The sequence below is a fragment of the Taudactylus pleione genome, unplaced genomic scaffold (genome assembly GCF_031769625.1).
Source record: "Taudactylus pleione unplaced genomic scaffold, aTauple2 ptg000347l, whole genome shotgun sequence".
Classification (NCBI taxonomy): Eukaryota; Metazoa; Chordata; class Amphibia; order Anura; family Myobatrachidae; genus Taudactylus; species Taudactylus pleione.
Genome location: NW_028284748.1, coordinates 28,702 through 55,595, shown reverse-complemented (window position 1 = coordinate 55,595; position 26,894 = coordinate 28,702). Strand labels below are relative to the sequence as shown.

Genomic DNA, 26,894 nt, shown 5'->3' with positions numbered 1-26,894 from the left:
CCTTAATAAATACAAAATGAAAATGTATCAAAAAATAAATAAGTGAAAATAAACATACAAATATATTTAAACCTGCTGCTAAAATCAGAAAAAAAGGTACTGATCCACTCAGTATAGAAATAAACAATTGAAGTGAGGACTGTAATAAGATAGTATATTTGTTAACTTATCAGATATTAAAACAATCTCCATAAAGCATAATAACCTAGAATTTGTTTAAACAATGATTAAAATAAAAAGTCTATGTTGGGAAGTATTAGTTGAATTAAGGACTAGTGTGCACACCTGCTGTCTTGGAAGTTAATAAAACTAAAAGGAATCTAACTAAAAATATATAAAATCTCCAGGGAACGTTGAGAAAGCATCAGAATAAAAGCATAGTTGTTGAAATTAAGCAGCCAGTGTAAATAGTAAGAATATGCTGTAACAGGAGAGTCCGATCCTGTTAGTTTGCAGCAGTCACCAGTGGTTGCAAAATACCCGCTATAATGCATTTTTACGTGCTACCGGCAGTGAGGAACTCTAACAATAAATGGGTCCTGCAGAATGCGCTGTGTGTGTGCACCTCAGCAGCCAATTGCCATCGGCAGTGTCTCCACGTCTCTGGCTGTGCGTTCCACCTAACTTCCGCGCTTCTCCAGGTGTATGGATTGTGCTTTTTTTTTTTTTTACTTCTGCCCCCTCTTTCAGTGTGTAGCTGGCATCGCTATATCTGGCAGCAGGTAGTGGTATTTGTTTATTATAGCACAGGAGGAGCAGACCCTGGTGTCTTAATGTTATTGTTACACAGGGGAGCATTCTCTGGTGCCCTGTTAGAATACAGCTGCAGCACCCACTAGTGTCCTATTATTATTATTGCAATATATAGCACCTATCCTTGTATATCAATGCCTATTTCCCTATAGATTGCAGGGCCAGTTTTGTTCTATTTAGGCTTCCAATTGTAAAGCGCAACGGAATATGCTGCGCTATATAAGCAACTGTTAAATTTTATTTCTTATTTATTATTATATGGGGAGACTGTCTTGTCTCCTATTATAATAATAGTGGAGCAAACCATACAGGTTGGGGCAGGCTCTCTAGGGTCCTGTTATTATACTATAAGGAATCATACCCTGGTATCCTGTTATAATACTGATGGGGCAGGCTGTGTTGTATTGTTACACAGCTAGCACATGTTTGTTATAGCAACTAAACAAATAATATATTGTACTCTCACTTTGTGCTCTCTGTTACCCTCTGTCTGTACCTCTTCTTTCACATGTGTACTCTGCTTTTCCACCCCTGTTCTTCTCTTCCCATGTCTGTACCCCTTCTGCTCTCCTGTGTACTCTCACCTCCCATCCCTGTGCCCCTTGTTTTCTCCTTCCCACGTCATTCTCAGTGATTGCAAAATGTGCACTGTAGCGTGTTTTTATGCGCTACAGGCAGTGAGGGACTGTTTTTAAAAATGAGTAGGTCCTGCAGGACACTGTGTGTGCGCCTGCAGCAGCCAATCACTGCCAGCAGTGTCTCCTCATCCATTCGCTGCCTGAGAACTCCGTCCTTCCCTGCCCACCAGCATGCTCTCCAGACTGCCTCTGGCATCCTCCTCGAGTGCAGCAGCGTTGTTGGTGGTGCTGGTCCCCTCCAGCAGCCTGCGCTGCATCCCCAAGCATTCAGCCAGCTCTATGCACGCAGGAGGTTGGAGAGGTGAAAACGGTGAAAACTCTCAAGGACAGGAGTGAGCTGGAGGTTTGTACCTGGCTGCTGAGGGATATGCTGGGGCTTCAGCTCAAGCTAGAGGCAGACAACAGTGACCCAGCCAGGGGCTTCTAGCAGGAGGAAGGTGGCAACCACTGTCCCAACTGCTATCTACCCCCAAGTACTGCCGTAGCTGCCATCCTGACCCCTCGCACTGCCCCTAGTATTGCCTGCCTCTTACCTCCTCCGTGCCACCAGTACTGTCCTAGCTGCTATCTATCCTTACTTCCAGTACTGCATGCTCTAGCCCCCTATTTGACCACCCCAGCACTGTCCCAACTGCTGTCTGCACTTATTCTCTCCCTTCCCCTAGCACTGCATGTCCTTACCCCCTCTACCCCCATTTCTACCCCAACTTCTTGCCTCAACCCCCAACTCTACTCCAATTGCTACCTGTGACTTTCCATAGTGTACAGTATGTGTAGTGCATGTGGGGTGGTCTCATGGCATATGGAGAGCTCAAAAGCATAAATTGTGATGGGACCCAGAAACTGGAGTAAGACCCCAATTTTTAATTCTTACCTGGTAAGAGTTTATACCCAAACTCACCCATTCTGGTTTCAAGGGTAAAACGTTAAGATGGATCTAAGCATAGGACCTAACCTGTAGCCGAAAGCATTTAAAGACAGCAGTCCCACAGACAATAGACTAGGGAGGTTGAAGCAGGAGAACATTTCCGCAACATAATTTGATTTAAGCTTATCCGAATACGGTTTGTTTTACTCTTTACTCATCAAATTGTACACTTTTTTTTTTTTTCCGACGTTTCTTGTTTTTGCTTCTCCGAAATTTTCTTCTACTTTATGAAAATATCTGCTTACTATTCCATTTCCCTCTTACTAGAAATTTGTCTCTTGTGAAACCCTTTATTCTTCTACAGGGAAACTTCTTCTTGCTTCTCATTTTGTTTCAGACCTCTCTAAAATGAACTTTCAGCTCACAGCTTATGACTCAAATGCTTTAAGTTTATGAATTTTTATAAAGTAATTACAAACTGCCGTGCTGTAAGCCAAAAGTTTTGTAGAAGTTGTTTGAGATCAATAATTATAAAATCTGGTTTATTGGTAAGTCAATCACATCCTAAGATTCTTACTATCCATACATGTCTGCTCTTAGTACCCAAATACCGCTGTTAAACATGCTGTGTACAGCTCAATTTGGTCCTATTTTAGACCTGTACAAAATTAGAGGAAAATGCAAATGGGTAATCGGTAACTCCTCACTATTACCTACATTCAAATAGACACCCATTAAGATGTTCTAATACCATGGGCTCAATCCAATTAACCTTGAGGCCCATCGCGGCGTGAGTAACTGCAGCTATATGCCGCGCTTAGGGTATCGCCAAACTCGCGTTTTTTTTGTCAGCAGACCCCTATAGAGCTATCTGCAAAAATGTGCAAGTCTGGCACGAGAAGGGGCCACAAGGGGTGAAAGTTTGGGTGCCATTCCCGCCGTTTGTACGCAGTTAAAACGGCAACTCTCCTACTTTGCAGGTAATTACTATTGAAGTGTCCGCTATGTGGGCTACTCATCTGATTACTTTTTTTTTTGCTTCAGTAATTTTGTAGAAATTTATCCCCTATGATGCATAGTACCAGGTATAAAATAAAGCTAAAATTTTTGTGGGTCAACATAGTATCGTAAATGAGTATCTGTTCATGTTTTCAGTTAATTCACTTTGTAAAGATAGTTGTGGTACATAATAACGAAGGTCAGTAAGCGTTCTTAAGCTTTAAAAGCTATGTCTGCCAGAATAGGTACACTGTGGGTACTTAGTTATTGACTATTGATATTTGGATACTATGCTCAGATATGTAGATACACCTTTTGGCTTACTGCACAGTAGATTTTTAATTACTATACAGGTTGAGTCTCCCATATCCAAAATGCTTGGGACCAAGGGTATTTTGGATAACGGAATATTCCGTATTTTGGAATATTTGCATATCATAATGCAGGGTTCGACAAATCCCGGGCGCCTGGTCGCCATGGCGACTAAGATTTTAGTCCTGGCGACCGGGGTTTCCAAGCCCCCCTGCCGCCGCAGGGAAGCTCCTGCCGGGCGCCTGCTGAAATGTTACTGGCGGTAGCCCGACTCCCCGCAACGGCAGCCGGAGCTCACTCCTGAGCCCCGACGTACGGCTCCCCCCACGGGCATTATGGGGGAGACGTCCATGACGTCTCTCCCATAGTTCCGAAGAGCGGCAGACTGCTGCGGACGCAGAATCCTGGTCTAAGGTAAGTATTGTTTTTTGGGGGGGTTTTTTTGTGTGTGTGCGGGGCACATTTAGAGGGGGCTTACTACAGGGGGCACTATTACAGGGGGCTTACTACTGGGGGCACTATTACAGGGGCTTACTAGTGGGGGCACTATTTCAAGGGGCTTACTACTGGGGGTACTATTACAGGGGGCTTACTACTGGGGGCACTATTTCAAGGGGCTTAATACGGGGGGCACTATATCAAGGGGCTTAATACGGGGGGGCACTATATCAAGGGGCTTAATATGGGGGGCACTACTACAGGGGGCTTACTACTGGGGGCACTATTACAAGGGGCTTACTACTAAGTTGAGGGGCACTGAAAGGGTATGTGTGGTGGTTGGTCTATACAAGCTTTTATATATTTTGGTAATGGACGATGGTCTGGCTCCTAAACTTTTAAGATGGCTCCTAGATTTTACAAAATTTTTCGAGCCCTGTCAATGAAATATCTTTGGAATGGGACCCAATATACACACAGAATGCATTTATGGCTTATGGAGCGTACACACGGTCAGATTTGTCAGACTTGTCAGATTTGTCAGATGAACGATTGAACGATTAAACGATCTGAACGATTTGAACGATTTTAACAAAGTTTTGAACGATTTGAACGATTGAACGATTTTTGACTGCATTAAAATGAATGGAATCGTCCAAGTCTGACTGCAAACCCATCAGATGTCAGAAATCGTTATCTGACCATCGGGAACGCGCATCGTTGATCGTCCATCGTTCAGGCATGTCAGATATGAACGATTTTCCTTCAGATATGAACGACTGAACGATTTTTAAATCGTTATCGTTCATATCTGAAGGAAAAATCTGACCGTGTGTATGCACCATAATATACACCTTATACACACAGCCTGCAGGCACAGTTATCCCTACGGTGCAGTCTGTTACTTTAAAGGCTCAAGTGGATAGGAAGTGTTGAAATCAGTGTTCACCCTTACAGATGCCTCCCTTAGGCCCGTGCTGGCTAGTGCTTGGGTCATTAGGACCATAGACACCTGAATGGCAGTCTGAGGAAGATAAGATTTCTGCATTAGTGGTTTATTTGGCTTAGGTCTTAAAATACTGACTCGTGTCAGTGTAGTTTGGAGGTGGTACCCTTTGAGAGTGATTTAAATTTTTTTTTTTAAAGGTCAAAACTTACAGATGTGTCCATACACATCTTTGCAGTCTCACTAAAAAGCCCCTCTTGGCGCGCCAGGTCACTTTGCTAGCTCTGGGTGTCTTTTTTTTTTTTTTTTTATCCTATAACGCATTGGAGCGCAATAGTCGCATCAGTATGCGACTAGCAGACTGTGCTGATTAATTTGATGTGCGACATTTGTATATGTTTGTAGCAGTCTCTAAATCTGTATATTAAGTGCTACAATGTAGTGATCACAGCTTTTATGTATTCCAAGTTCCATTATACTTAATATACAGACGCAGGTGCACACAGATATAAGTGTGTCACATATGAAATTAATTAGCACAGTCTCTTGGTGCATTCTAGTCACATCACATTGTGACTTTGATTTTTCAGCAAAAAAAATGCTCGACGCTAGCAGAGTAGCAGGCAAGTCGTGCTGCATGGCGTATTGAGGCTAGATTTATGAGGATGAAAATTAGATCTCAGGCTGCTGATGGGAAGAGCCCTTACCTTCCGATCTCTGCACCCAGGGCAAAATATCCCAGGTTTAATTCCTTTTGGCCTTCATGGGCCATGGAGCTTTAGGAACCCATAGTCACCAGACAAACAGACCGCATGATGTTCTTGGGGCTCAAGATCACCCTGGTTGTAGATGCCCGCTTACTTCTGGGACGTATGGCTTCTGTCTGCCCTGTATCTGTGGGTGAGCAGCATTTTGTCCAGAGAAAACACGCAGGTCCCATGCCATAGAGAGATGTCGTCCTCCTGGAGGCGGAACATTCCCTTTCAGATTACGGAGTGAGTGATCCTGTTCACAAACGAGAGCTAGGGTTTTACTCGAGCCTTTTTCTGGTGTACAAGCTGGATGGGTCCTGCTGTCCGAATCTGAAATTGTTTAAATCCCTACCTCTTTCTGGAGAAATTCATAATTGAATTATTGCGTTCAGTCATCTGCATTATGGTGTCTGAGGAGTTGTTGGCTTCCATAGACATAAAAGATGCTTATCTCCATATTTCCAACTGGAAGGCTCACCGCTATCTTCTCCTCCTTTGAGGTAGGGGACCTACATTTTCAGTTTCAGGCCTTGCCCTTCATGCTCTCCACAGTTCCAAGGGAAGCTCCATATAGTTTCCTTTTAAAGGATGCACAGGAGTTAACATTCCATATTTGGGCGACCTGTTACTAAAGGCTCAATCAGAGTTCCTTCTGCGTCAACATCTGTAGGTAGCATTGGACACTCTACTCTGGAATACTTTTGACTTGGAAAAATTCACAATCCAGTCTCAGCAGATGGTGTTCTGTTTGACACTCAGTGTCAGAGAGTCTGTCTCCCCTAGCGGAAGATTCAGTACATCCAGGCCACGATGAGATCTAGTCAGCAACTGCCTCAGGTGTCAGTTCTTCGGTGTATGCAAATGCTGGAAAAGATGGTAGCTGCCTTTTGAAGCAGTTCCATTCTCCAGATTTCATACCCGGACACTTCAGAATAATATCCTACACTGTTGGTCCAGGACTGGTTTCTGTCTAGATAGATGACTTTTCAGGCTGCCTCTCCAGACAAGTCTAACTTATGTGGTGGCTCCACACCCCAATTATGACCAAGGGACCCCCCATCTCGATTTGGAACTGGGTACTTGTCACAACGAATACCAGCCTGATGTGCTAGGGAGCAGTCATTCTGGACCAGCATTTTCAGGGTCGCCATCAACATCTAAGAGTTGAGGGCAATCAAGAATGGAACTCAGTTTTCAGGCCATGAGGGAATTGTCTCCCCTGTCGTTAAACAGAACTCTGGGTTTCTGCCATTTTGGCAGTCTACATTCCAGCCGTAGCCTGGGAGGAAGACTGAGTCGCTACACCATTCAACCTGGAGAATGTAAAATACACCAGGCGGTGTTTCAGGAGATCGACCCCACATATCACTCATGGCAACCCATTTGATAAGGAAGCTTCCTCACCATGGAGCTCGGCCAAGGGACCCTCTAGCAGCTTTTGTGTACTCCATGAAGGCTTCTTGATACTTTCACCTGGGGTATCTGTTTCCACTTCTTTCCATGCTGCCCAGGGTTCTTCAGTGTGTTCAAGAGGCTCTTCTAGTCATTCTAATAGTGCCAGACTGGCCCGTCAAAAGTGGTATACTGTTTAGAGTATTTTGGGCAAGGTTCCTTTTATAGTCTGCCCCTTCGGCCAGACCTCCTTTGTCAAGGGCCGCTGCTGCTACCATTCCTAAAGTTCAGATCTTCCTTTAGAGTGTCCTTCATATTCAGTCACCGTATGTACTGCCTGTCCCTCCTTGGGATTTAAACTTTGTGTTGGAATCTCTCCAGAATGCAAGTTATAAACCTCCTCAATCAGTGGAATTGAGGTACCACCTCACCTTGAAGCTTGTGTTCCTTCTGGCCATTGCATCCGACAGACATGTCTCTGACTTGACTGCTCTGTCCTGCAAAACTCCTCTGGTCATTTTCCATTCGGATCAGGTAGTTTTGCGGACCAACAGTCATTTCTACTTAGACACAACCTTAAGTAGTCAAAGTTTCCTCTGAACCAGTGCCTTGTTTTTCTGGCCTTTTCGCAAGCTTCTTCATCTGCCAGCTCTTACTCCTTTGTAGCTGTTGTATGTGGTTTGTGCTCTATGAATATATCTGGACCGTATATCTTCTGTTAGGCATACTTGACTCCCTGTTGGTGATTCTCCAAAAGGAGGTTGCCCGGCTTCAGAGTACCATTGCTCGGCCTGGTCCTCTGTTCATTTCTTCACATAATTTTACTGTTTCCATACATTTAGTACTAGGGATACCAGTTTTGAGCGTAAAGTTCTACGTTTGGCTTTGCCAGACCGTAATCAACACCCTCCTCCCCGGTGTTGGCTTGCTTTGGGAAATCCTACATGCAAGCAATGTAGTTAGAGGTGGCGGAGTTTTCTGATTATATTAGTGCCGCATACTCTAGCCCAGTGGTCTCCAACATTAATTAAGGTGTGAGCTACTTTAGAAAAATTAAACCTCCTGAAGAGCTACTAAAATTGTAAAAAAAAAAATCTGGCTAATAGCCGAACAATTGAAGGTAATTTAATGAAAATGAAAAAAAAGTATTTAATATAAAATAACAATGCATTTAATTAGTAAAGTGATATTGTTGTAGTTTGTAAATAAAATTTAGGCACAGGCACATTTCACTGTTAATTACCAGCTCCAAGGAAGTACGTGCAGTAGAGGAGCAAATGATATAGGCAGGGCTGCTGTGATTTTTTATTTTTTTTCCGGCAGGGCTGAGTGGGAGTCACTTGCTCTGTAGTAGCCTAGACGCCGTGGGTGGAACCATGGGGCAGCACGTCAGGTGATCGCTGTAGAGGCTGCGGAAATCACCTGATGTGCTTCCCTGTGGCTCCACCCATGTGGTCGATGCCACGGGGAGCACTCATCAAAGGTCTGTTCCTCCTACTTAACTTGGCAGTACTGCAACTAGGGGAGCTACCAAAATTAAGAGCGCAAGCTACCGGTAGCTCCTGAGCTACAGGTTGGAGACCACTGCTCTAGCCCATGTGTCCCCCAAATGGACTACAAGGAAGGAATTATAACGGAGAGAACAAAATGTTTAGGTCAGGGAACAGTTTATGCTTCTTCGGAGGAAAAATAAGCTCCTTGCTTTTTTTTTTTTTTTTTTGTTGGTTCCTAACTTTGATTCTCTTTTCTTAGTCCTGTGTTTGAGGGTTTTGCAGTCGCATCTTCTTGGTGTTTTGCAGTCGCATCTTCCTGTCAGCAGTTACTTGTACATCGAACTGCAGATAATCTATAACTCCTGCTTTTAATCCATATTGGCCGTCTGGCACTGGGAATACATGCCCAGTATTTGCTGTGGCATTTTTGCCTGCTTTAAGTGAGTGATTGATTGAATTCTAAAGTTTCCTATCAGATCACAATCCCCTTTGTGCTAGTTGGAGGGCCAGCATCCACGTTCACCTGTGGAGACCTCTACGTATTGTATTAAGCCAGCCTGGGCAAAAATCCTTACCCAGACTTGGACTGAGCTCTCAAGACTGTTCTTGTTCATAGAGACCCAACCTGGAGGCCCATGAGTAGCCATTGCTCTGGCCGGTTCCAAGACTGTCGGTGAAACTCTACCTGGGCCCCCCACAGTGGAAGTATGTCTGCTTTGCTGCAGAGACAGGCGGTTCAAGCCCACTTCAGGTGTTTGTGAGAGTAGAGTCGTGACAAGGCGATATATCATAGACTTATCAAGATCTAACTGCCCACAGGCCACACATGGCCAGAAAGATTGCCGGAGGCACAGCGGAGATCGCTGCATGCTGAGCTGCAACCCCCGCTAACAGACTGGGTACAGTCCGCTGACAGCAGAGTGGGAGCGATTACAGCATCAAGCGGCACATGTTCACCAGCAACAAAGGACAACGCCGCTTTTAGGGTAAGATAGGGACAGTTACCCGTTTGCACTGCACCAAAGCAGCAGGCACCTATCATTCCCACAAAAGGAGTGTAAACATTAATGCTTAAATATCACTGGTACTTTATAATTTTCATTTAATTTTGCACTAGCCACATTCATTTTTGTTTGATTTTATTTTATCTTCATTTCTATTCAAAGTAACTCATCCTCTTTTCTTCTTTTTTATTTAATTATTTACATACCTCCTTTTTATTGTTAGTTTGGTTTGCAGGTTGATTATTTATTTATTCACTTTTCTGTGGACCAGCAGGTATCAATAGTAATTAGTACATACAAATCCAAAAAAAAGCGCTTCTTGCATTAATCACAGACCACACATGGTGCCTGGCTCTAAATTAAGCCATTCAGACCTTGCTCTCTTTTGGGGGTCATTCTCCCAGTCCCAGCAAACCAGAGAAAGTTTATTATTGGTTCAACAAACAGACTGGCCTGTTCTTTTTCATTGACAACAGGGAGGCTGACTACTTTAGCAGGTAGGACCTGCACCCCATGAAGTGATCTCTTCACCCAAAGTTCTTCCTGGTCTTGGTGGATAAGTGGGGCGTTGGTCATACTGTATGTTGACAAGATTACTCATGCTCTGATAAGTCGTGCATACACTGCAATTATGATGCATGTCTCGCTTAAGTCTCATCACCCTTTTACCACTCTGCCTCACATTTCATGTGTCAGAGTTTTACTGAACAAAATAGGTGCCTATAACTTGTATATTCAATAACTATGTATGAGGTAAATGTGGAATTGTACTGATTTCCACATGCTGAAAAGCTTTGATTACTTTTGAGATGTTATAAACAAATGAACACAAGATGTGCTGTGTTTTTTCTCCTATTTCCCCAATTACTTGCAATATGCTTGCTTTATTCTGCAGACAGGAGCAACAGAGACGGATGGTTTCCAGGCAGATACTGAAGAAGAGGCAGATGAAGAGGAGGATTGTGATATTGTTGAGGTTCAAAGCAAAAACGGTTTGTCATTTATTACCTTTAACTTGCTTATTCGTGTCATCCGATATTAGAAGACCTGTAGATTTGTCGTCCTACATCTATCCATAATACGCAACAATAGGGGCGTAATCAATTAGGTGCAAAAAGTCGAACTTTCCGCCTGGCGAAGTTTTCGCCGTCATCGCTGGTTTTCCATGCGGAAGAGTTTCGCGTGCATACACACTTATCCCCATATGCAATTAGAAAACGGCACCCGGCGGATTGGGACCTAGCGAAGAGTACTGTCGAATTGAAAATGGCCCTTAGTGCAACATGCCTGACATGAGTGAGCCGCCAGGTCCCACGCAACTCTGCTAGGTGTGAGTCTGATGCACCTGGAGACTGTGCTGTTTAATTTGATATGCAACACTTGTATATCTGTGTGTGACAGAGCCTGTAAATGGTACTTGGCATAAAAAAAACCACCTACTATTGTAGCACTTCATATGCTGTTTCAGTCGTAAATCAAATTAATTGGCAGTGTCTCCTGGTGTGTCTTAATTTCATTGCGATTTAAATGCATTTTCGGTAAAAATAAGGCACCCGGCGATAGCAGTCTCACAGGACCTGGTGCGCCAAGTGGGGCAGTTTGGCGTGATTTAAGAAAAGATGTACGAGAATACATCTGTATATGCAGAGAGAAGGTCTGCACACAAATCATTTAATGCCAAACTCGACTCTTGGTAATATCATGGGTAGATATTTAACTAGTATTAATTATCCTATTACACTTTTGTCATGGCATACACTCTATTATAAATGGCAAGGTGAATTAATGATTTAGCATCTTGGGTCTGAGTAGTGGTAGCCATCAATTGCAGTTCTCCTGTATTTGCCACTTGTCCTGTTAGAGACTGAATGTTACCCCTGCTCCGTCTCCGTTCAGTCATGCAAGAATAAATTGCTTTGATTTCTGCATGTGGATATCTAAATCTGATGAATTTGGCTGCATTTATTTGACTTTTACGTACCGTATATACTCTAGTATAAGCCGAGTTTTTCTGCACATTTTTTGTGCTGAAAAAGCCCCCCCTCGGCTTACACTCGAGTGATGCTCCAGGACCACAATGAAAAGTACCTGCCGGCGGCAGCAGTGTGAGATATCCCCGGGGTACACTGCTCTGTCTGATTCCACTGCGCTGGTGACCTGCTCTGTCTGCTTCCGGGTGAGCTAGGTGAGCGACGCCCGCATACCACCCCCTGTAGACCGTGCGCCAGAGCAGTTAGCAGCGAGGGGAGCTGATGAGAAGCCGAGATGCCCTCACTAGTTGCAGTGCGCACATCCTGACAGTGGGGTCACTGTTATCCAGAGCAGCATAACTGCTATGTCTCAGCTAAATGTATAAAAGCAAAGTAGCTGATTGAGCTAAGGTTTTTGTACTTTTAAAGTTATTGTTGATACCATATTGGTTTTGTTGACACTTTTCCACTTACAGAGCTAGTTTACTGTTTTTCTTTGAAATAAATATTCAAAAACATTTAACCTACTGATGCCTCAATTAATGTAATTTTATTGGTATCTATTTTTATTTTTGAAATTTACCAGTAGCTGCTGAATTTCCCACCCTAGGCTTATACTCGAGTCAATAAGTTTTCCGAGTTTTTTTGTTGTAAAATTAGGTGCCTCGGCTTATATTCGGGTTGACTTATACTCGAGTATATACGGTAATTATCATAAAGAAAAGTTAAACTGGTATCAATGTAAAACTGAAGTCGTTGTTTAGGGGCTTTCTTTTTGTGTGTTAAGCTATAAGTTTAGTATGCTATACATCACATGGCTTTTGGTGAAGCAGATGTGTGTTAATATGTACAAAAGTATAAATACAAATGCAAACCAGCTTTGGTGGAATTTTTAGTGTTTCTAATGTATAACTTGGAAATTGGGGTCTAGATGTCTTTTATTTGCCACTTGTAATGAAGGCAAAACTAAACTTAACATAAACTTAACTCTAGCTTTCATGATCATATATATAAATGGAAGCGAGTGGTGTTTTTATACTTTAAATAACATGAAATTGAAGTAGCTCACTCAATTACTTAAATGTATATTGTTTTCCCCTATACAGTCCTTATGCATCTCCTCCCTTTGCTACATGGAAATGTCAATGGGAGCAAAACAATCATTCAGGAGTTTCAGGAGTGCTGGCGCCGTGGCCGTTTATTAGGTGGAGATGCCGGCAACCTAACGGTATCTGAATCGAGTAGTCCAAATGCCAAACACCAAACCCCTAGCCACGTTAATGTGCCCTCCAAAGCTCGATTGAAACGGATCATCACTGAGAATTCGGTATATGAGAAGCGACCAGATCACCGTTCATGTTGGTACGTGCACTTGGCTGTTTTGAAGAGCTTCCAACAGGAAAGTCTTCCTGTGCCATGCCAGTGGACATATATCACACAGGTGAATTCATCGAGCAGAGAGGAAAGCGGGGCAGCTGGTAGAAAAATGCAGGCAATGTCCACATCTGGCAAGCGAAAGTCTGCTGGCAGCATGACCATCACAAAGTTTATGAAAAAAGCCAAGGAAATTGAGACCATGAATGATGTAAGTAACTGTCACTGTCTTGTTTTTAGCAATGTGCTAATTCAGTGGTTCTCAAACTCTGTCCTCAGGACCCCAAACAGTTCACATTTTGCAGGACACCCAGCAGGTGCAAAGGTATGGTCATTACTTACTGACACATTTTAAAAGATCCACAGGTGGAGATAAGTATTTCACTTGTGATTCTGTGAGGAGACCTGCAAAACATGCACTGTTTGAGGTCCTGAGGACCGCGTTTGAGAATGTGTGCTAATTGTACTAGGTGCTGAAAAACAATTAAGCTGGCTATTATGCTGATGTCACATGTATACAGTATATGTACTTTGATTTTTTTTCTGCTCTTTCCTTTTTCTTCAGGGTCCATAGGTTCCACAGGATGTACCTTGGGGGGCATGTAATTGGAGTAATCCATTGCACCAAACAACTTACAGCTTTGAAGCTCCCAGCACGCACATGTCGTCCTCCCTATATACCCCACGCCCCCAGCCACAGGCATTCACTTTTTTTGTTTGGTGCGCAGCAAGTATCCAGACACACGGGACTACCTAGGCAGTCCCAGGCTTTTTCTTTTTTGATTTACCTTTGTTTTTTTGAACTTCTGAGTTTAGCAGTATTAGGCCCCGCATACGACGCATAAACTCTGACTCCTTCTATCTCCGCCGATGCCGAAACGCCAGTACCGCTATATGCCCTTGGGATTTAGGTGTGCCTCAGTGTGGCTCAGCTAGCGGCATCGCTGGTGTCCGGACTGTGATTGGATTCACGAAGATGGCAGGTAAGATGATTCCTCATGTGGGGAATCATGCACAGAGCAGTCCAGGCCTCCAGTGTAGGAGTCTCATCGGAGACAGCTGCGGGTGAAGGTCTCGTTTAACGTGTCCTCACTAATGCGGCCGGGGCCATATCGTCTATCTACGGGTAGTAGATGCACTAAAGCGCACTAGGAGTGTCTACTACTGTGATGTGCCAGCGTACCCGTGCCGTCAAAATCGCAGTTTAGGGGGACATAGGCGCTCCCCCGGCAGCTCCTCCCTCCCCCAACCCAGACGCAACTTCCGGTTGTGGATTCCCGCTTCTGGTTTGCTACTTCTGACCACCTCGTGTGAGACGCTCACAGTCCACCTTGGGTGCGCTGCTGAAAGCTGTTGGTTTAAGAGGTTAGGTCTGTCTCCCTGTATACCTCTCCCTTGGGTCAGATATAGCACTCTATATCCTACCAATACCCCTGAGGGGGCTGGTCAGTTGATTCAATGTCCATTTGCATTAGCTTTTGAATATATTTATGCATTGTATGTGACTGTGATGCTAGCTGATGTATTTATACTGCCTTTTTGTTTTCAAAACTGTCAGATATATCGATCACTGTTTCTCCTCATCCCCCTGAAGGTGTGTGGGGCTTTTCATTTAAAGTCACATTGCATTTATACTGTAACAGTGGTTCCCAAACTTTTTCAATTCAAGGCACCCTTAGGGTCTCCATGATTTTTTTTTTCAAGGCACCCCAAGCCAAAATTACCAACCGATCCCTTTTTTTAAAGTATATGGGTCAAAATAACGTAATTGGTATTTACGTCAGAACAGAAATACTTATTAACTTGTTTGCAAAAATACACATACATCCAAGGAAAAATAATTTTGATATATATCTTTCATTGAAGCCCCCTTCTCCATGCGTTTCCCTTTAAAGCCCCCTCCATGTGTCCTGCATTGCAGCCCCCTCCTCCGTGTGTCTCCCATTGCAGCCCCCTCCTCCGAGTGTCTCCCATTGCAGCCCCCTCCTCCGAGTGTCTCCCATTGCAGCCCCCTCCTCCGTGTGTCTCCCATTGCAGCCCCCTCCTCCGTGTCTCCCATTGCAGCCCCCTCCTCCGTGTGTCTCCCATTGCAGCCCCCTCCTCCGAGTGTCTCCCATTGCAGCCCCCTCCTCCGAGTGTCTCCCATTGCAGCCCCCTCCTCCGAGTGTCTCCCATTGCAGCCCCCTCCTCCGAGTGTCTCCCATTGCAGCCCCCTCCTCCGAGTGTCTCCCATTGCAGCCCCCTCCTCCGAGTGTCTCCCATTGCAGCCCCCTCCTCCGAGTGTCTCCCATTGCAGCCCCCTCCTCCGAGTGTCTCCCATTGCAGCCCCCTCCTCCGAGTGTCTCCCATTGCAGCCCCCTCCTCCGAGTGTCTCCCAGTGCAGCCCCCTCCTCCGAGTGTCTCCCAGTGCAGCCCCCTCCTCCGTGTGTCTCCCAGTGCAGCCCCCTCCTCCGTGTGTCTCCCAGTGCAGCCCCCTCCTCCGTGTGTCTCCCAGTGCAGCCCCCTCCTCCGTGTGTCTCCCAGTGCAGCCCCCTCCTCCGTGTGTCTCCCAGTGCAGCCCCCTCCTCCGTGTGTCTCCTAGTGCAGCCCCCTCCTCCGTGTGTCTCCCAGTGATTCATTGCAGCCATCCCCACGGTATGCAGTCGGGAAGTCGGCGGACCTAATTACCACAGCCGGCTTCCCGACTGCTTAATCCTGGCGAGGGTTAAATAACAGGCGTCTAAATCTAGATGCCTGTCATTTTACCGGCATCCCGATCCTCCGGGAGGTTAGTGTTAGGCTAGGGGAAGGGGGGGTTAGGGTTAGGCACTGGGGGGAAGGTTAGGGTTAGACACCCCTAAGGGAGGGTTAGGGGGTAGAATAGGTTAGTGAATACTTACCTGGGGATGATCGGGATTTTCATACTGTTCGGGCTGCCGCTGTCGGGATTTGAACCGCCGGCGAGTGGGCAGAATACCATCTTCCAGCAATCTCGGCAATATTCATCCCAGGAGTCCTCAGCTGGGAAGCGGACTTCCTAAGTTGTCAGGACATACACGCCGGAGAATGGGCTGTTCATCCGAACGTCTTTCAACTCCGGGTGGACAGGTGGGGACTCCCAGACGTAGACTTCATGGCGCCACGTCACAACCACAAAGTCCCCAGGTATGGGTCCAGAACAAGGGACCCCTCAGCCGCTTTCGTGGACGCTCTGGCGCTGAGATGGGACTTCAGGTTGGCATACCTGTTTCCTCCAATCTCCCTCCTCCCAAGGGTCGTCGGAAAGTTCAAGCAGGAGGATGGCAGGATGCTACTAATAGCTCCTGTCTGGCCCAGGATACATTGTTTCACCAATCTGACATGTCTATTCATAGACCGTCCACTGCCTCTACGACAGTATTTACTAGTGCAGGGTCCCTGCCTATATCCGGATTTGCCTCGGCTGGCTTTGACAAGATGGCTCTCGAGTCTTCTGTATTAAAGGTCAAAGGTTTCTCTATTTCTCTGATCCAGACGATGCTGAGGGCAAGGAAGCCTGCTTTGTCCCACATCTATCACAGGATTTGGCATTCATTTTTTCTTTGGTATTCCTACAGAAAATATGACCCTAAAGTTTTTTTCAGGGGCTCGAGTGCTTGCTTTTCTTCAGGTGGGATTAAACTTAGGTCTTCGCTTGGCTTCCCTGAGAGTTCAGAGTTCTGCATTGTCAGTATGGTTCCAGCGCAGAATTGCTCCCCTGGCACTGACGGATTTATCTTTGGTTTTCAGGGCACTGCAAGCTTCTCCTTTTAAGCCCTTGGATAAGGTGGACCTTAGATGATTGACAGTGAAGACACTTTTTCTCCTCGCTACTTCCTCAGCTCGCAGAGTTTCTGATTTGGCAGCACTGTCATGTCACTCCCCATATTTGTTTTTTCATCAAAATAGAGCTGCTATTTTGTTCTAGAGCGGGTTACCTTCCAAAGGTGGCATCCCGTTTTAATATTAATGAAGAAATTGTAGTCCTGGCCTTTCAGTCTTCAGACCTTTCTAAGGGTGAAGCTTCTCTGGATGTGGTTCGTGGTATGATCCTACGTATCTATGTGGATCATACCAGCTACATCAGGAAATCAGATGCGCTCCTTGTGTTATATGGGTTTCCCAAACGAGGCTGGCCAGCTAACAAACAAACTTTGGCTCGCTGGTTGCGTATGACTATTTCTATGGTCTATACACAGACTGATCTCCCTGTACTGAACAAGGTGAACAGCGCATTCTATTCGGTCTGTGGGACCATCGTGGGCAGTTAGACATGGCGCCTTGGCTGAACAGCTGTGCAAGGCAGCCACTTGGTAATCCGTCCATACCCTTACCAAATTTTATGCATATGATACTTCTGCCTCCAAGGATGCTTCCTTTGGGTGGTGGATTCTCGTCTCTGCTCAGGAGCGTCCCCACCCTTAAGGGAACTGCTTTAGGACTTCCCCAAGGTAGTTCCTGTGGACCCTGAAGAAGAAAATCAGAGTTATGGTATAACATACCTTGGTTAACTTTTTCATCGAGGTCCACAGGGCACCCACCCTGAAACACCTGGCCTCAGTTGGGATCTGTTCTTTGCATTTTTGTATCACTGATTCCCTCTTCATATTTTGAGTGTGTTTCTTGGGTACATTGTACTTCCTTCTCCACCTTCTGTTTCTTGCATTTATGCTTGTTTACAAACTGAATCCCTGTGGTTGGGGGCGGGGTATATAGGGAGGAGGACCTGTGCATGCTGGGAGCTTCAAAGCTGTTTGATGCAATGGATAACTCCAACTACATACCCCCCAAGGTAGATCTTGTGGACCTTATGGACCTCGAAGAAAGAGTTAATTGAGGTATGTTATACCATAACTCTTAATTTTTCGCTTTCTTTTTTTCAATCCATGTTGAAAGAATACATTTTTGAGAAGCTAACATTTCTTGTTAGTTTTAATTTTAACTGTTACATTATAATATTTTATAGACCCCCCCCCCCCTCAAGCACAACTGCCTTCTTTTGTAATACAATTTAACTATTTAAAAAAAACATAAATTATATATTTTTTAAAATACTGATGTGTCCTCACACATCTTTGCTGCAGTCGTGCCAAACAGCGCCCCGCGCAAGCCATTTCCCGTGAGCATTTTTTTTTGGGTGGAAAATGTGTTTAATGATGCGTCTAGGATGCACCAGGAGGCCGTGTTGATTAATTTTATATGCAACACGCTTATATCTGTGTGTGACTGTCTGTAAACGGAACTTGGGGTGGAAAAAAGCTGCAGCGATTTAATTGTAGCACTTTGTATGCTGGTTCAGAGACTGATTCACATTCAGCCTCCAGAATTAACTCTAGATTTTCACAATGTTATTACATGATCCAGGTGTTACATCTACATAAATTGTATGAAAATTTGTGTAACCTGGGGACATTTTTTAATGAAGCAAAGGAATCCCCATGTTGTGGTAATCGAATCGCCAATTGGGTAATGAGCATGGTAAAGTGTACTGATTACAATGTTTGCCTACTAATGCAACTACTAATTCTATTTCCTACAATGTTATTCAAAATATTTAAGGACAAAATTGCACAATTTGGATGGTATTAACATGGCTCAATACTTGTGTATAAATGTTTACATAACATAGGCAATTTAGAATGGGACTTACAGAATATCACAATTTGTCCTAGATGTGGACGAGAAGAAGCAGATTTTTACCATTGCTTATGGGAGTTTACAGTGGTTCAGGGCTTTTGGAGACTGGTGAAACGGGAAACCGAAGCCCACTTAGTCAATTATATTCCATTCACTCCAGAATGCGTCTTATTTGCACAGTGGTGCGAATGGAATGCACCTGCAGCTTCTGCTGATTACAATTATATGCAGGATGCCTATGTTCTGTGTGCAACTGCGGGTGTATCGGTATGCAAAATGCTACGTTAGTGTCACAGCTGACAATGTAACGTAGCATTTTGCAGATGCACCCGCACACAACATAGGCATGCCACATATTTTAGACACGCTTATATTGAACTAAATAAAATCTATATGGTGCTTAGCTGACCAATGCATCTAAGATGATCATGTGCAATAAATATCTATAGATATGGGTATGGAAATGTCAGAACTGATATCAAAAGAAATCATATATAAACATAAATAAATACAATGAAAACAATTAAAAATTATTATTAAAAATGTGTCTAGGACTCAGTGTCCTACACAAATGTGTCCGAACGGGCTCAGTCTGCTGTGTAAATGGCCCGCCTGACTTCCGCTTTCACTCGTCCAGACTGTGGGCCTGATTCAGAGCCGCTTGTAAGCGGCCGCTCGTTCGCTCTGAGCGATGTTCGGACATCTGCGCATGCGTATGGGTTGTAATGTGCATGCGCCAACCAGTCAGTGCAGTCGGAAATCGTGTGCTCGCAAAATAGCGAATGTCTGCTAATTTGAGTGTCAGGATGAGGCGTTTGTGGGTGGTAACAGGGGAAGGTGCTTGAAAACGGGGAGTGGAGATCCGAACGCAGGCGTGCCAATTGGTCAAAACGGGCGTTTTAAGGGTGTGCATAATTAACAAAGCAGCGTCATCGACCACGTCACTTGGTTGTCTTTTAGCCTGAACTGCTCACATGATTGCGGTAGGAAAATGCTACCACAAGAATAGCGTGCAGTTCATACGCCTTTCGATGTACTCGATTAATCAAATAAATAGCGGAGATGACGTATGATGCGAACGGCCAGGGGGCGTCTTTACAAAATAGAGAGCGTATGTTTCGGACGCTCGCTCAGACATAGAGGCGTCAACAGACCGCAAAGAGCGAGCGCTCAATTTAAATAGCGAGCGCAAATAGCGTTCGGCTCTGAATCAGGCCCTGTGTCCTCTCCAAGGCTCTAAGCAGAGAGCCGCTGTTATAGTTGGGAGTTCTTGCTGCCTCGTGTGCTCGCGTCCACTTTGTGTTGACGTCAGTATCGGGTCCTTCTTACACCAATGCGTTTCGTCATGGATGACTTTATCAAGGTGTCTGTGAGGTGAATTTTGCCTCCTTTTATTCCTGAGGGCCTGTCTTAATTGAATTATTGGATAAACGCCTTAGATCCCTCTTTTGCTTGTTCTTGGGAAATTATAAAATGAGTGTATTATATCACATAATTGGAAAAAATATAATATATATATTAAAATGTAGTTTATTCGTTTGTGTGCAAAACATAAATGTATTTATTTAAAATAAATGGTTTTCTTTAAAATAAATTGATATGTTCTAAAATAAAATAGCTATAAAAAGTCCCCTTATTCATAGTAATAATTGTGTACAACATTGTATACAGATTATTGCCAGGTCCTGTTAGAATGAAAAATATATATGGAAATATTTGATAAATGTAAAAGATATGATGCATAGATATTATGTATAAATGTTTTGTATGAAAAGTTTTGGTTTAATTAATTGCGTTAAATGAATAGATTCGCAAAGGATATATAACGAGATTAATACTGCTGATGCATTGGATTTAATCAGTTCCTCATCTCCTGTGTCTGTTGATTGGGACACTGTCTTCAGGCTTTTAAAAATGCTCCCAAACCAGTCTATGTTTAGACCTTTTGGATGGAGGGTTCCCATTTTATAAATCTATTCAGTTTCTGACTTTGAGATTCTTTCTAGATACTGACCCTCTCTCCAGTCTTTATCAAGTTTTCTTATTGCAAAGAATTTCATACCTCTCGGATCTTTTCGATGGTGTAGTAGAAAGTGATTGGAGACGCTGTGTGCTGTGTACCCCTTTCTAATGTTAATGTGTTCTCCAATCCTTGTCTTCAATTTCTAATTGTGCGGCCAATGTACTGACATTTGAACAGAAACCAATGACTGATTTTGTGCTGTTGATGCCAGTGTCTCTGCATACTTTGCAACAAAAGGGATTTAATTTTTGTTTAAATAGCAATCTAGGGGTAGATCTTTCTGGTGGTATACAGCTTGCAGTTAAAATATTTTGGAGTGTTTGGGCTATCTTATAGACTACTCTTGGTTGAGTTGGGACTAGGTCTTTTGTTTCTGAGTCTAGTTTCAGTAGATGCCAGTGCTTTCTCAGGCTGTTTTCCAAGCCTTTTGTGTAGCTGTTGTAATGTGTGATGAAGAGAGTTTTCATAGGACTCTGTTCTTTTTTCTTATTATATTGTAACAGGTCTTTTCTTATCAATTTTTCAATTCTCTTCGGGCTGTTATCTATTATAGTTTCTGAATAGTCTTTCAAGGAATCTGTTTCAGAAGTTCACTTTGTTTTTTAAAATCTTCATCATTTGTACAGTTTCTTTTTATTCATTGAAATTGTCACCCTGGGCTGTTTCCAATCCATTTTGGGTGATGGTTACTCGGAGAAAATGTAGTTATTGCAGTCTACCTTTTTGAAGAAGGTGCGTGTGTGTGTTTGTTTTTTCTTCTATGTAAATTTCTAGGTCCAAAAATTGTATTGTGTTCTTGCTATAATTATGAGTAAACTCCAGATTAAGTTGATTGCTGTTCAAATGCATTAGAAATTGGGTTAAAATGCATTAGAAATTGGGTTAAAGTCTCCATCACCCTCCCAGATAAAAATTGTCGTCTATGAATCTTTTCCAGTGTCTGAGGTGGTCTTGAAATGGGTTATTCTGCTATATGTTTTCATCCTTCCGTTTGGCAACAAAGAGATTTGCGCAACTGGGCGCGAAACGACTGCACATCGCAGTACCAGTTACTTGTTTGAAGAATTGCTTCTGGTGCCAAAAATAATTGTGGTTTAAAATTAATTCTATACTACTCAATAAAAAATTGATTTGGGAGATCAGATTGATGGTATGTGTGGGCACAGCAGTCAGCATGGCGGATGCACGTGTACAGTGATTTTGACGTCACAAGTTGCTAGAAGGAAGGAATCTTTCCATACGATACTCCCTAGATCTTGTAGCTCCTTTACTGGGTCACCAATGGCTGTAAAAATACATCTATATATCCTGAAAGGTTAGAAGTCAGGGAGTGTATTCCGGATACTGTCGGGATGACTTTGCTGCATAGTTTAATCGGCAGAAGCTGCTTGTGCGTTCTATCCACTGTGCGAATAAGATGCATTTAAAGTTAAAAAGTCACACGAAAAGACGCTCAGCGCTACAGAGTCACGTCGCACTCATGCGTTAAAGTGACTTGATTAAAGAGGTCTTTTTTGTATTGACCACCGCATTGTTCCACATTTGGCATTTGTTTGGTCCCTAGTGTACATCGGAGAAAACCAGTTGAGATTATAGCTATTGCTGTACCTACTCACACTCCCCTCATATCCAAACTCATTTGATCACCTTTGTGAAAATGGGAGACCCTGTAGAGACCCATATCTCAAAGTTACTTCTGTGGTCACATGCCTGCATGTACAAAACTAGTTTCTTACCAAATCAATTAACTTTTACATTTAAATGATTCAATGTCATTCATGTAATCGATTTACAAAATTTAGCTATGGTTAGAATCATGTCCGCATTAACCAACAGCCGGCATCCCAAACAAAGGGCAGCACAGACGGTGTAATGGTTAGCAGTAGTCTCACAGCACTGAGGTCGTGGGTTCGAATCCCACTACGGCCCTAACTGTGTGGAGTTTGTATATTCTCCCTGTGTTTGCATGGGTTTCCTCCCACACTCCAATAATATACAGGTTAATTGGCTCCCAACACAAATTAACCCCTAGTTTGTATGTGTGTGAGCATGTGGTAGGGAATATAGAGTGTAAGCTCCACTGGGACTGATGCGAGTGGACAAATATCTGGAAAGCGCTGCAGAATGTGTGCGCTATATAAATAACTGGTAAATAAATAATCCCTACTGGTGCATATTTAATGAAACAATATCCCTATATTACAGTGTTAAACTTTTTAGTTTTTGCTATGACCCATGAAATGATCTTTTAGTTAAATATTTACCTGGTAATAAAGCTTACCAAATATTTAAAAGCCAACAAAGAATGAGGGAAGGCTTCTACTTGATAGTTGTAAGGTCATAAAATAGAACTAAGCTAGGCCATGGCTTGGTTTTCCACCTCCTCTACAAATAGATGGCTAGCAACGGTGATGTCAGCGAGTAAAATGCCCTTGCTGATGGTCCCCTCCATGAACAGACCTTCCTTATCTGGGTTGCACCTGGTGCTCATTTGTTGTCTCAGATTTGGGTTTTTCTACTTCAGGGTCCATAGGGGGTCCACAGGGTTGACCTTGGGGTATAGCTGGATCTGGATCCACGGGCACCACGCAGTTAAAGCTTTGCTGCTCCCAGGATGCACTTGGGTCTGTCCTCCTCTATACCCCGCCCCCGAGCCACAGCACCTCCGTTTTAGTTGGTGCCCAGCCGGAGTCGGGTCACTCTGGCGCAGTGGGGCTGCATAAGCAACCCCTAAGCTTTATTTTTATTTTTTTCAAAGAAGATTTTATTTATTTGTTACTATCTTCAGAGCGGCAGCATCAGACTGTCCATCTGGACGTCCACGCTGCCGCTCCAACAGCCCCGCTGGTGCTGCAACGCCAGTACTGATCTGGGGATCGCAGCGGGACCCCGGAGTCTGTACTAGCGTGGCTCCGGGACCTCCCACAAACTGCTGCCGGACACACGGGGCCAGGTAAGCCGCGTGCAGTGCTTCGCGCTGCGCGCCGGGGAAACAGAATGCAGTCTTCAGCCGCCGGTCTCTGGGGACAGAGAGCGGCTCCTCCCCTCAGCCCAGCGCGCCTTCTCTCATGCGTGCTGGCGTCGCTGGGCTGTTATCACTCGGCCACTCCTCCTCAGAGCTCTCCGGCAGCCATCTTCCCAGGCAGCAACGCAGAACTCCCAGGCGGCATCCAGTGGACCGGTCCCCCTGCGTATCTCTACCCTGTTCAGGACAGTGTTCGCAGCGCTATTTCCCTCCCAGACACTGAATCTGGGAGGTTGATTGTAGTCGAAGGTGCAGTGAGTATAACTTCCTGCATTGTATGTGAGTTTTGCTAGTGCTGCTGTCTGTGCTTATTTCTACTTACTGTCAGCTTTTACCTATCCCTTTCCTTCTCCTACGGCCCGCAGGTGCGTGGGGGAGGGGTGTTCTTTCTGTGTACCTCACTTATATAGATCTACGTATTTGTGAGGTCCGTCACATAAAGTGGTGTGCTACTTAGTACCATTTTGTGGGCTGTTTGTGTTGCATACTTGGGAATGCGCAGGTGTTGTACGCCTTAACTCGTTTCGGTGATACTTTTTTCTTGCAAAAGTTTTTTGTGTCATGTCTGATGAGGAGAATGAGCGCTTCGTGGTTCCTGTGTTGTTTTCTTGCCGGCGCTGTTCGGCAGGGGATGATGGGGTGGAATTGTCTCAGGACGGTCTGTGCTGGCGGTGCCAGCTGGTACCTGGTCCCTCTAAACCCCCGGTGGCGCAGGATCCTCCTTGGGCGATGTTTACACAAGTGCTGGCGTCGATCGCGGACCGGCTTGCGGTCCCTTCTAGGGCGTTGCCCCAGCCTACCATCCCCCGTTCCCCGGGGGTTACGCATCTGGTGCAGTCTCCTCCCGGGTCTCAGACTGTGGGTCCTTATGCGGGATTGCCTGTATACGTGCAATCTCCCACGGTGACGCAGAAGTCAATGGTACCCTTTCAGGGGTATCCTCAGACGGTACCCCCTCCCTGGGTGGATGTCCTTTCCAGCTCTGTTCAGAGCCTAGCGGCCTCGTGATCAGCTTTTCAGTCACTGTTGCACAGGGATTTGCCCCCAAAGGCGTCCAAGCGACCCGTTCCGGCTTCACTGGCAGCGCAGTTCACGAACACGGACGTGTCTTCGGATGACGGAGAGATCCACGAGGACTCTGATTCGGATGCCGGGGCCCAGGAGGTGGAGGCTAAGTCCTCCATTAATGTGCCGGCATTGGTTAGGGCGGTGCGGGCCATCCTTCATATAGAGGAGGATGTGCCGGCTCCTAGGTCGAAGTATCCTAATTTTAAAAAGGCCAAGGTTGCTTCGACTGTTTTTCCCCTGTCCGACCAGTTGACTGATCATATGGCGGGGGCCTGGCAGTTGCCCAGCAAGAGATTCCAACCGCAGAAACGGTTGGCTTCCAACTATCCTTTTCCTAAGGCTCATTGCAGGAAATGGGAAACTCCGCCTGTGGTGGATTCCCACATCACCCGCTTAATTAAAAGCGCTGCGTTGCCTTTACCATCTATCTCCTCCCTGAAGGATCCTACGGACAGGAAAGTGGAGACTATCTACTCTCTCTCTGGGGCTGTGGCCCGTCCGTTCATGGCCATCTCTTGGGTGGCTAAGGCCATCGAGAGCTGGGCCAATGCTTTGGAGGATACCTTTCCGGATGATGCTCCGGAGCTCCAGAGGGCATTGATAAAACAAATGAGGGATGCGGCTTCCTACATTGGGGAAGCGTCGTTGGACGCCAGCCTGTTGACCTCTAGGGTGTCCGCTGCGGCTGTGTCGGCGCGTCGGTCCTTGTGGCTGCGGTCTTGGAGAACTGACGCAGACTCCAAAAAGGGCCTGGAGGCCTTACCTTTTAATGGAGAGTTGCTTTTTGGTCCAGACAAGATAGTGGATACTCTGGCTAAGTCTAAATCAGCCTTCCTCCCTTCGGCTTCTGCACCTACCAAGGTACGGAGCTCTGCCTTTTGGTCCTTTCGGGTTCAGTGCAAGGCCAAAGGTCAGTCCTTCCCGAGGCAGTCGTCGACCAAGACCGCTTCTAAGCCCAAGAAGCAGGCTTGGAGTGCCAGGCGCCCTTCTTCCAAGCAGGAAGATAAACCTTCTGCCTGATGGGATGGGCCTCCCTCTGGGGGACCTCAGAGTGGGAGGCCGACTTCTTCTATTTGCCCAGTGCTGGCACAATACCACCACGGATGCCTTGGTTCGAGAAGTGGTCTCCCAGGGGTACGCCCTGTCTTTTCGGCACAGACTGCCCCACCAGTTTTTCTGCATGAGTCCTTCTCAGGACAAGACCAAGGCTTTACAGATTCAGGAGGCTATAGAGTCCTTGCTGAAAGCAGGGCTCATTGTTCCCGTTCCTCAATCACAATGAGGGACGGGGTACTATTCTTCTGTTTCTGGTGCAGAAACCCAATGGTTCTCATCGCCCTATCCTCAATTTGAAGTCTCTGAACAAATTCCTCAGAGTTCCCAAATTCAGGATGGAAACGTTAAGTTCCATCATTCTGGCGATGGAACCTGGGGATTACATTGTGTCCCTGGATATCCAGGAAGACCTCCATGTTCCGATAGCACCTTCGCACCAGCGGTATCTGAGGTTCGCTGTCCTTCAGCAGCATTATCAGTTCAGGGCGCTAACCTTTGGCCTCTCCACGGCGCCGAGGGTATTCACGAAGATTATGGCTGTCATGGCCGCACATCTTCGGAACCAGAATGTACGGCTGCTGCCGTATCTGGACGACCTCCTGTTGCTGGCAAGCTCCCCGGAGGTACTGCTTCAACATCTCCACCTGACGATCGCTTGCCTGCAAGCACACGGGTGGTTGATAAATTGGAGAAAGTCCTTCCTGATTCCATCACAGCGGATGGTTCATTTGGGAGCCCTGCTGGATTCTCGTCAGTAAAGGATCTTCCTGACTCCGGAGAAGGTCTCCTCCCTACAGCTGCGGATACACAGTTGCCTGAGCAGTTGCCGTCTGTTGGTCCATTCGGCTATGAGAGTTCTGGGGTCCATGGTGTCGACATTCGACATGGTGGAATTTGCCCAGTTCCATTCACGGCCCCTGCAGGGGCTGATTCTATCGGAATGGAACGGGTTACCTCACCGGATCCGCTCTCAGATGCTGGTGTTTTCCCTGGAGGTTCGGCAGTCTTTGGCTTGGTGGCTTCAGACAGCTCATCTGGTCGAGGGGCGCCCCTTTTGGATCCCGGACTGGGTCCTGCTCACGACGGATGCCAGTCTCCGGGGTTGGGGGGCAGTGACCGGCTCTTTGTCGCTTCAGGGTCGTTGGTCTG

General features: G+C 45.4%; 1 protein-coding gene across 1 annotated transcript in view; it reads left to right on the top strand.

Annotated features, from left to right (window-relative positions):
* CHAF1A (chromatin assembly factor 1 subunit A) overlaps positions 1-26,894 on the top strand; it is a gene marked incomplete at its 3' end in the record, with an annotated part of 210,162 nt that overhangs the window by 164,984 nt on the left and 18,284 nt on the right. Inside the window, exons 14-15 of the mRNA XM_088444069.1 lie at positions 10,491-10,587; positions 12,672-13,150. Coding sequence (XP_088300195.1) covers positions 10,491-10,587; positions 12,672-13,150 — 576 coding nt within the window. The remainder of the gene's footprint in view (positions 1-10,490; positions 10,588-12,671; positions 13,151-26,894) is intronic.